The 12,347-nt window shown below is 38.8% G+C and overlaps 1 protein-coding gene across 1 annotated transcript in view; it reads right to left on the reverse strand.

Annotated features, from left to right (window-relative positions):
• CSMD1 (CUB and Sushi multiple domains 1) overlaps nucleotides 1–12,347 on the reverse strand; it is a 2,014,689-nt gene that overhangs the window by 385,563 nt on the left and 1,616,779 nt on the right. The window contains exon 18 of the mRNA XM_043893675.1: nucleotides 1,872–2,060. Coding sequence (XP_043749610.1) covers nucleotides 1,872–2,060 — 189 coding nt within the window. The remainder of the gene's footprint in view (nucleotides 1–1,871; nucleotides 2,061–12,347) is intronic.

Genomic DNA, 12,347 nt, shown 5'->3' on the forward strand with positions numbered 1-12,347 from the left:
CCAGGAAATTAGAGTTCCTTGGAAGAAAAGCTATGACAAACCTAGATAGTGTATTATAAAATAGAGTCATCAATTTGCCTACAAAGTTCCTTATAGTGAAAGCTACTGTTTTCCCAGTAGTCATGTATGAATGTGAGAGTTGGACCATAAAGAAGGCTCAGTGCTAAAGAATTAATGCTTTTGAAGTTTGGTGCTGGAGGAGACTCTTGAGAGTTCCTTGGACAGTCAGGAGATCAAACCAGTCAATCCTAAATGAAATAAACCCTGAATATTTACTGAAAGGACCGATGCTGAAGCCGAAGCTCCAATACTTCGGTGATCTGATGCAAAGAGCCAACGTATTGGAAAAGACCCTGATGCTGGGAGAGACTGAAGGCAAGAGGAGAAGGGGGCAACAGAGGACAAGATGGTTGGATGGCATCACTGATTCAATGGACATGAGTCGAGCAAATTCTGAGACGTAGTGAAGGGCGGGGAAGCCTGGCATGCCACAGTCCATGGGGTCTCAAAGAGATGGACATGACTCAGTGAATGAACAACAAATGGATAAACAAAAAGACAAAGGCAATGATTCATGCACATATAGCCACCTGTGTGACAGAACAGACCGCACATCAGAGAAGAGACAGGACAATCTTATCAATAAATGGATCTAGACACTATATCACATCTTACAAAAATATTAGATGGGCTTAAAGTATATATTTGACATTAAAAAAAAACTAGCATTTACTTTCAGGGTGATGAACACATCCTTAATCATGGTGATGGTTTCATGTATGTATAGGTGTCTCAGAACATAGTAAAATTTTCACATTAAACAGGCAGTTTATAGTATTTTAATTATACCTCAATAAAGCTGTTAAAATTTTTAAAGGTTTTCAGAAGAAAACAACAGAATATCTTTATGACTTGAGGGTAGTAAGCCTTCTTAAACACTATCTGTAAAGCACCAATCACAAATGAATGCATTGAACAACTTGATTATTTTCAAATGAAAACATGCTATTCTTCAAAAAAAGACCAAGAAGAGGAGGAGGACAGAGACAGAGTGAGAGAAAGCATTCACGATACATGGATTCAACAAAAGAGAGGGCTCCATGGGGAGTACATGTAAATCCATGGCTGATTCATGTCAATGTATGACAAAACCCACTACAATATTGTAAAGTAATTAGCCTCCAACTAATAAAAATAAATGAAAAAAAAAGAGAGGGCTCAAAATACATAAGCAAGGCTTATTATTCTATAAGAAAAAGCTATGTGACCCAATATAAATAGGAAGAAGGAAACACGTTATTCATGAAGGAGGGTGCACTCTTAGCCAAACAAGCAGGAAAAGGAGCTCAAAATAAATCAAATGCTTGTACAAAGTATCTTGGAATAAACAGCAGTGGTGCATTATACAGGGAAACAGATGACAATAATGAAGGAGGTACAGTTAAGTGCCATGCCCTGGATGTCACAGTGAAAGAAGCTGGAAATAGCAAAGAACATCCTGCATGACTTCCTCTGCATAGAATCTTCAGGGTCAAGGGAACTGTAGCCTTTGTGCGGGCAGTGACTGGATTGAGGCAGGACTCCTGGGTCGCTGGTCACACTCATCTACTGATCTGGGAACACAATCTGGGCTTGATCTCATACAATGTGCTTGCTGTGGGAAAATTCTTTCTATAAATAGGAGCTCCACCTCACAGAGAAGATTCTAGGTAAACTTCAAGCACTAAACAGCCATGTTTTTAAGGTCTAAGAGCTTCCAAACAGAAGTCCCGTTTCAGTTACATCCTGAATCACCCCCTAAAGTGCTCACCACCCAAACTGTTTAAATAAAATCTGTGCACGTCTTCCTGGCTCCTTTGCGCCCCACCTACCGTCACAGCTGGGCAACGCGTGGTTCCACTGGTGGTTCTGCTCACAGACCAGGGGCTCGTCGTCACTTAGCGTGTAGCCTGGGTCACAGCTGAAGGTCACCGTGGACCGGATGCCAAAGTGACTGCCGTGCCGATGCCCATTCACCGGGATCCCAGGATCCAGGCAGGAGTCAGACTCCAGAGTCACACCTGGACACAAAGGAAAACCATCATATGGGGACCTTCCTGGGTTATAGTAAAAATAGTCAGTATCTGTGCCATAATACATACACAATATTCCTAGACATGATCAGACCTGGAAGTGAATCCAGTAACCCACTCATGTGAAGACAAATACATTTTCAAATATTCGCTTTTTCTGTAGACAGGTGTATGCTGTTACATTAATAACCAGGCAGTAGCTAGGGAGTGAAATCTTGAATAATTTGCTGACCTCCCTGAATCTCTCTTCGTTTGAAAACCATCAACTGTACTAAACAAAGTCTAAGTCTGTTTTCTGTCTCTGCCTCTTTCCTCCTCATATTCGATATGCCAGTAGATTTTGGCAATCATACTTCAACTTTCATATATTTGCATACATTCACCCAAGCTCATACACATATCAGGCAAATTAAAGCTGCACTGAGGCTGATTTTCTAAAATTGCATTCCACGAATCCACACTTCATTTTTTCAAATTTGCACTTAAGTCAGCCACTTTCAAGATGGCTATAAAATTAGCCTATGCTAAAAGATGTTAAAACATAAAGTGCTATATAAAGTCAAGTAATGATGATCACAGCATTTCAAGAGTTTCTTTTCTCTGTCTCTAACATTCCTCTTTATTTTTAGAATAATACACTTTAAAGGATGAGGGAAAAGGGAGTAAGGGAAGAAAATATCATTGCAATGTTTAGGAATTCAAAGGGACTAAAAAAAAATAGACGTGTGGATTTCCCTGGTGGTTCAGTGGTAAAGAATCTACCTGCCAATGCAGGAGACGTGGGTTCAAACCCTGATCTGGGAAGATTCTACATGCTGCGGGACAGCCAAGCCTGTGGCCACAACTACTGAGCCCAAGCTCTCGAGCCCAGGAGCCACAACAGTTGAAGCTTGAATGTTCTACAGCATGCGCTCTGCAATAAGAGAAGCCACACAATGAGAAGCCTGCAAACTGCAACTAGAGTGTAGCCCTTGCTCACCGCAGCTAGAGAAAGCCTGAGTCGCAATGAACACCCAGCAGAGCCAAAAGTAAATCAATAAATAAAATCATTAAAAAAGACTTGCTGTTGGTATAACTCTCTCAGGAAGATTCAAAACATTGCAATTATGGCTTGAAGTATTAATGAAAACTCTTAAAATTATTACCAGTATTCAGATTATTTACTCTCCTAAAATGATATTTGGGATGTTTCTGATGATCATATATATTTTACCAAAGTTTGAGTGATATATCTTATGAATATACCCTCCCTTATTCAGTCAAATATACGAATTGCCACGAAGGAGTGAGTTTCTTAGATAAATAAGTGATGTGACTTCCTTAAAGCACATGGTGATGTTCTCCAACAGGCGCAGAAACACAAGTAGGGAACACACTTTCAGTGAGACCTGCTGAATCACCAAACCTGAGGGTCACTAGAGGAAGCCCTTGAACTTGCATCTGGTTTCAGAATTGGCAGGATGAACAACTTTGCACCTTTTAAGTCTGTGCTCTTTACCTCTCTGGTTAACAGGCAGCGGAAAGGACTAGCACAGTGAAGTGTTCCAAGGGAAAAATTAGTGAAACAATGAAAAGAAAAAGAAGTGAAAAAAATATAGCATCATTATTCCCAAGATTTTTTTTCTTAAAAATTAGTCGTTCTAACTGAAATCCTCAAACTAACCTATGCCTCTCATCTTAGCAACAGGATATAACTGGCATGACTTATTGCAAAGTATGGCAGCAAATGCATATATTTCACACCCCTGCCTGAGCGGCAAATACACCAAGAGCTGATGGCCAGTGTGTGCCCCGAGACCCATCACCCACCTGGCTCCTCTCTCTCTGCCAGTGTGTGCACATACACATTCACATTCTACACACACATAGATTCACTTTCTGCACACATACATGCACACATTCATTTTCTACACACACACACTTTCTACACACACCCACATTCACTTTCTACACACACACACACTTTCTACATATGCATTCACTTTCTACACACACTCACTTTCTACATACTCTTTCATTTTCTAAACACACATTCACTTTCTACACAAATACACACATTCACTTTCTACACACATACATTCATTTTCTAAACACATATAATTCACTTTGTAAACACACACTTTCATTTTCTACACACTTTCACTTTCAGCACACACATTCACTTTTTATAACACTCATTCACTTTCTACACACTCATTTTCTAAACACACATTCACTTTCTATGCACATTCACTTTCTACACATACATTCACTTTCTTTACAAACACATTGACTTTCTACACACACAAACTTTGACTATCTATGCACTCATTCGCATTCTACACACACATACTTTCTACACATGCATTCACTTTCTACACAAACACACACTCATTTTCTACACACACATTCAATTTCTATGCACACACACATTTACTTTCTACACACTTTCACTTTGTAAACACAGTCACTTTCTACATACACAACTCATTTTCTGCACACATTTTCACTTTCTACACACACATTCACTTTTTACACATGCACTCACATTCTAAACGCACACATATTCACTTTTTACACACATGTCCACTTCTACACAAACACACACACTTTGTACAAACACAGTCTCACTTTCCACAATCACACACTTTCACTTCCTACACACCTTCAATTTCTACAGACACACTCTCACTTTCTACACAAGCACACTCATTTTCTACAAACACATTAACTTTCTGTACACACATTCACTTTTTACACATACCTTCACTCAATATACACACACAATCACATACCACACACACATACATTCACTTTCTACACAGACACATACCTTCACTTTCCACACACATTCACTTTCTAAAACACTTTCACTTTCTACACACTTATATTCACTTTCTACACATACATACACATTCATTTTTACACACACACATTCACTTTCTACACACATCCACTTCCTACACACACACTCGCTTTCTACACACACTTTCACTTTCTACAGTAATGCAGTTTCACTTTCTAAAGACACACATTAAATTTCCACCCACAAACATTCACATTTTACACACACACAGTTTCTACACACACATACAATACACTTTCTAGTGACAAACACATACTTTCTATACACACATTAACTTTTACACACACATTTACTATCTACACATACACATTCATTTTCTTCAGGCACACATTCACCTTCTATAAACACACATACTTACTTTCTACACATGCACACACTCACTTTCAACACACATGCACTTTATATACAAACACAACTCATTTTCCACACACACTTTCCACATGAATACACTCGCTTTCTACACAAGCATACTTTCACTTTCTACACGTTTTCACTTCTACCCATACATGCACATTCTAAACCCACACATGTTCATTTTTTACACACATTCACTTCCTACATAGACACATATTCTCTTTCTATACACATTCACTCTTTTTTCTTTAATTAATTAATTTATTTTAATTGGAGGCTAATTACTTTACAATATTGTAGTGGTTTTTTCCATACAGTGACATGAATCAGCCATGGGTGTATATGTGTTCCCATCCTGAACCCCCCTCCCACCTCCCTCCCCATCACATCCCTCAGGGTCATCCCAGTGCACCAGCCCCGAGCACTTGTCTCATGCATTGAACCTGGACTGGCGATCTGTTTCACATGATAATATACATATGATAATATACATGTTTCAATGCTGTTCTCTCAGATCATCCCACCATCACCTTTTCCCACAGAGTCCAAAAGACTGTTCTTTACATTTGTGTCTCTTTTTCTGTCTTGCATATAGGGTTATCATTACCATCTTTCTAAATTCCACATATATGCATTAATAAACTGTATTAGTGTTTTTCTTTCTGACTTACTTCACTCTGTATAATGGGCTCCAGTTTCATCCACCTCATTAGAACTGATTCAAATGCATTCTTTTTAATAGCTGAGTAATATTCCATTGTGTATATGTACCACAGCTTTCTTATCCATTCATCTGCTGATAGACATCTAGGCTGCTTCCATGTCCTGGCTATTGTAAACAGTGCTGTGATGAACATTGGGGTATAAGTGTCTCTTTCAATCACTTGGTATGCACACACACCCTCACTTTCTACACACACACTTTCATTTTCCACATTCACACACTTTCACTTTCCACACACCTTTAATTTCTATAGACACACTTTCACTTTCTACACATCCATTTCACACTAATACACTGACAGTCTCATTCCACACCAGCACAGGCATAAACTTTCTAAACACACACATAGATATTCTACACATACACATTCCTTATGTACACACATTCACTTTCAAGACACAACACAGACATTCACTTTCTACATACACTTTCACTTTCTACGTACTCACATTGACTCTATACACACATTCCTCTGCTACACACACATACACATTCATTTATACACATACACATTCAGTTTCTAAACACACACACATTCACTTTCTAGACACACACACCTTTGCTTTCTATACACACTTTCACCCTATACACTCATATTTTCAGTCTCCACACACTTTCACTTTCTACACAAACACACTTTCAGTTTCTGCATGGTCACTTTCACTTTCTACACATTTATTCACATTTTAAACTCACACACATTCACATAACACAGAGACATTCACTTCCTACACACAGATAATATTCACTTTCCACACATGCAGTTTTGCTTTCTACAACAATTCACTTTCTACACACACTTCCACATTTAACACTCCTAAGCTTTCACTTTCTACACACATACACATTCACCTTCTGCACATACAGGCATTTTCTACACACACTTTTTCACTTCTTACACATATGTTCACATTCTACACAAACACAAGTCACTTTTCACACACTTTCACTTTCTATACTCACACTTTCACTTTCTATACAAATACACTTTCATTTTCTACACATTTTTACTTCCAACACACACATACACTTTCTAAACTCACATGTTTAAATTTTACACTTACACATCTTCACTTCCAACACAGACACATATTCACTTTCTACACAAACATAATCACCTTCTACACACCAGCGTTCACTCCCCACACTCACACACTTTCACTTTCCACAGACACCCTTTCACTTTCTACACATACTTTCACTTTCCACACACACATTTTACATCATACACTCTCACTATACATCCACACATAGACTTTCTACATACACATTCACTGTCTACACACACATTCACCTTCTTCACACACATAAACATTCGTTTCTACACACATACACTTTCAGTTTTTGTACATGCACACTTTTACTTTCTACACAACCACACTCACTTTGTATGCACACTTTCACTTTCCACACACACACTTCCACTTTCTATGCACACACATATCCACATTCTACACATACATCTTCACTTTCTATTTAAACACTCACTTTCTACACAGACTTTTACTTTCTACAAACACATATTTTACATTCTACACTCACAAACATTCTCATTCTACAACCACACATACACACAGTTTCTATGCACACACATTCACTTTCTACACTTGGTTTCACATTCAACACCCTTTCACTTTCTACACAGTTTCTCATCTTACACATTCTTTCACTTTTTACACACACATTCACTTCCCACACACAGACATGTATTCACTTTCTACACACACATTCTCATTCTAGATACACACATTTTACACATGCACTTTCACTTTCCACAAACACATTCACTTTCTACACACACGTTACATTCTGCACTCACAAACATTCTCATTTTACACTCACACAGACACACAGTTTTAAAACACACACATTCACTATCTACACACAAACACTTTCTACACAGAAAACACACATTCACTTTCTACAAACTTTCACCTTCTACACAGTTTCTGTCCACACACACTTTCTACTGACACACTTTCACTTTCCACGCTCCTGCACTTTGACTTACTACACACACTTTCACTTTCCACACACACACATTCATTCCTAAACATACACGATCGATTTCTACACACACTTTCACTTTCTACACATTCACTTTCACTTTCCACACACCAACTCATTTTTACACATTCACATTCTACATACACACACACACTTTCACTTTCACACGTACAAATATTCACTTCCTACATACACATTCTCTTTCAACACACAATTTCACTTTCCATACACATTCACTGTCCACACATTTTCACTTTCTACAGATACATTCCCCTTTTACACACATTCACTTTCCACACACTTTCACATTCTACACACACTTCACTTTCTATACACTCGCTTTCTACACACTTTAACTTTCTACACACACATATTCACATTTACACACATACAGTTACGTTCTACACTCACATTCTCATTCTACAAACACACATACACATTCTACACAGATATTCACTATCTACACACATTCACTTTCTACAACACACTCACATTGTACATATACCCATTCACTTTCAACAACATACACATTCATTTCTACACACACCTTCACTTTCTATGCATAGACACATACACTTTCTACACACATAAACTCACTTTCTACACACACACTTTCACTTTCTACAGTCACACACTTCCACTTTCTACATCCATGCAATTTCACTTTCTACACACTTTCACTCTGTACACACAGTCTCACTTTCTACACACACTTTCCCCATGCACGCATTTTCACTTTCTACACACATTCAGTTTCTACAAATACTTTCATTTTATATACAAATTTAGCTTCTACACTCACTTTCTACACACACACACTGTCCACACACACGTTCACTTGCTGCACACACACATTCACATTCTTCACCCACACCCAGAAAAATTCACTTTCAACACACATACACACTTATTCACTTTCTACACACACATTCACTTTCCACACACAGACACATTCACTTGTGCATGTACCCACATTCACTTTCTACACACAGAGTCACTTTCCACATACTTTCACTTTCTATATACACTTTCACTTTCCACACTACCACACTCACTTTCCACCCACACATTTACATTCTACACACACATATACACATTCATTTTTACACACACATTCACTCTCTACACAGACACATTCACTTTCTATACAGACACACACATTCAATTTCCACACACAATCACTTTTCACACAAACACACAATTCTCTTTTAACACACACTTTCACTTTCTACAAACACTTTAACTTTCTACACTCATACACATTTACCTTCCACACTTTCCCTGTCTACACAAACACACTTTCACTTTCTACACACTTCCACTTTCTACATGTACATTTATTCTGAACTTACATCCACATTAAACAAACACAGACACATTCACTTTCTACAAGCGTACAGACTTTCTACACACTTTTACGTTCTACACTCACACTTTCACTTTCCACACACGCTTTCACTTTCTAAGGCAGTGAATGAGGTTTCACAACACATCCGTGCTTGTACAGAGCATGGCCTGAACACAGTGGATACATAATACTGGCTGATTTGCTTTGTAGCTGAAGAGTAACAGAAGAATTCCCTCAGATGAAGAATCTCTATCAAACTGGTACATAAATAAAAGAGAGAGAAGACAGTAAATTATATCAAAGTTTTCATCAGTACATAAAACTATTCAGTCTCCTGAGTTTAACCCAAATCTACACACCAACTAGTTTTCTTAAAAATGTGTGGGATTGGGAGGGGAGAATGCATGTTAGCTGATCAATGATGAAAAGTTAAGTTCAGTCATTCATCATGTCCAACTCTTTGCAACCCAGTGGACTACAGCATGACAGGCTTCCCTGTCCATCACCAATGCCCGGGGCTTGCTCAAACTCATGTCCATCGAGTTGGTGATGCCATACAACAATCTCCTCCTCTGTCATCCCCTTCTCCTCCTGCCTTTAATCTCTCCCAGCATCAGGGTCTTTTCCAATGAGTCAGCCTTCACATCAGGTGATCAAAGTATTGGAGTTTCAGCATCAGTGCTTCTAGTGAATATTCAGGAATGATTTCCTTTAAGGTTGACTGGTTTGAGCTCTTTACTGTCCAAAGGGACTCTCAGGAATCTTCCCCAACACCACTGTTCAAAATCATCAATTCTTTGGCACTTAGCTTTCTTTATGGTCTAACTCTCATAACCATACATGACAACTGGAAAAACAATAGCTTTGACCATAAAGACCTTGGTTGGTAAAGTAATGTCTCTGATTTTAAATGTGCTGTCTAGTTTCATCATAGCTTTTCTTGCAATGGGTAAGCATCTTTTAACTTAATGGATGCAGTCACCATCTGCAGTGATTTTGGAGTCCAAGAAAATAAATTCTGTCACTGTTTCCAATTTTTTCTCATCTATTTGCCATAAAGTGATGGAACTGGATGCCATGAGCTTAGTTTTTTGAATGTTGAATTTTAAGCCGGGTTTTCCACTCTCCTCTGTCACTTTCATCAAGAGGCTCTTAAGTTCTTCATCGCTTTCTGCCATAAGGGTTGTGTATTCTGCATACCTGAGGTTATTGATATTTCCCCCAGCAATCCTGATTCCAACTTGTACTTCATCCAGCCTGGCATTGTCACTTGATGTACTCTGCATATAAGTTAAATAAACAATGTGGCAATATACATCTTTGATGTACCCCATTCCCAATTTGGAACCAGCTCATTGTTCCATGTCTGGTTCTAACTGTTGCTTCTTGACCTGCATATAGGTTTCTCAGGAGGCAGTTAAGGTGGTCTTGTATTCCCATGTTTGTTTGTTTGTTTTTTTTCCGGGTGAGAGGTATCAGATATGTTTTTTTGTTGTTGTTGTTTTGTTTTGTTTTTCCATTTATTTTTATTAGCTGGAGGCTAATTACTTTACAATATTGTAGTGGTTTTTGCGGTGGGAGGAGGGATTGGGATGGGGAATACTTGTATTCCCATGTTTTAAAGAACTTTCCACAGTTTGCTGTGATCCACACAGTCAAAGGCTTTGGTGTAGTCAATAAAGCAGAAGTAGATGTTTTTCTGGAACTCTCTTACTTTTTCGATGATCCAGCAGATGTTGACAATTTGATCTCTGGTTCCTCTGCCTTTTCTAAATACAGCTTGAACATCTGTAAGTTCTCAGTTCACATACTGTTGAAGCCTAGCTTGGAGAATTTTGAGCATTACTTAGCTAGCCTGTGAAACAAGTGCAACTGTGTGGTCATTTGAACATTCTTTGGCAATGCCTTTCTTTGGGATTGGAATAAAAATTGACCTTTTCCAGTCCTGTGGCCACTGCTGAATTTCCAAATATGCTGCTACACTGAGTGCATCACTTTAACAGCATCATCTTTTAGGATTTGAGATACCTCAGCTGGACTTCCAGGGCTTACCTGATAGCTCAGTTGGTAAAGAATCCACCTGGAATGCAGGTGACCCCTGTTTGATTCCTGGGTTGGGAAGATCCACTGGAGAAGGGCTAGGCTACCCACTCTAGTATTCTTGGGCTTCCCTTGTGGCTCAGCTGGTAAAGAGTCTACCTGCAATGCAGGAGACCTGGGTTCAATCCCTGGGTTGGAATGATCCCCTGGAGAAGGGAAAGGCTACCCCCTCCAGTATTCTGGCCTGGAGAATTCCACGGACTATATAGTTGGACAAGACTGAGCAACTTTCACTTTCACACTGGAATTCCATCACCTCTACTACTTTTGCAGTAGTGCTTCCTCAGGCCCAGTTGACTTCACCTTCCAGGAAGTCTGGCTCTAGGTGACTGATCACACCTTCATGGTCATCTGGGTCATGAAGATATTTCTTATATAGTTCTTCTGTGCATTCTTGCCACCTCTTCTTAATATCTTCTGCTTCTGTTAGCTCCATACCATTTCTGTCCTTTATTGTACCCATCTTTTCATGAAATTTTCCCTTGGTATCTCTAATTTTCTTGAAAATATCTGTAATCTTTCCCATTCTACCATTTTCCTCTATCTTTTTGAACTCATAACTCAGGAAGGCTTTCTGACCTCTCCTCGCTCTCCTTTGGAATTCTGTATTCAGATTGGTAGATGTTTCCTTTTCTCCTTTGCCTTTCACTTCTCTTTTCTCAGTTATTTGTTTGGCCTCCTAAGACAACCATTTTGCCTTTTTGCATTTCTTCTTCTTAGGAATGATTTTGATCACTGCCTCTTGTACAATGTTATGAGACTCCATCCATAGTTCTTCAGGCACTCTATCTATCAGATCTAATCCCTTGAATCTATTCATCACTTCCACTGTATAATCATAAGGGATTTGATGTGGGTCATACCTGAATGGACTAGTGGTTTTCCCTACTTTCTTCA

Source organism: Cervus elaphus, chromosome 32 (assembly GCF_910594005.1).
Source record: "Cervus elaphus chromosome 32, mCerEla1.1, whole genome shotgun sequence".
Taxonomy (NCBI): Eukaryota; Metazoa; Chordata; class Mammalia; order Artiodactyla; family Cervidae; genus Cervus; species Cervus elaphus.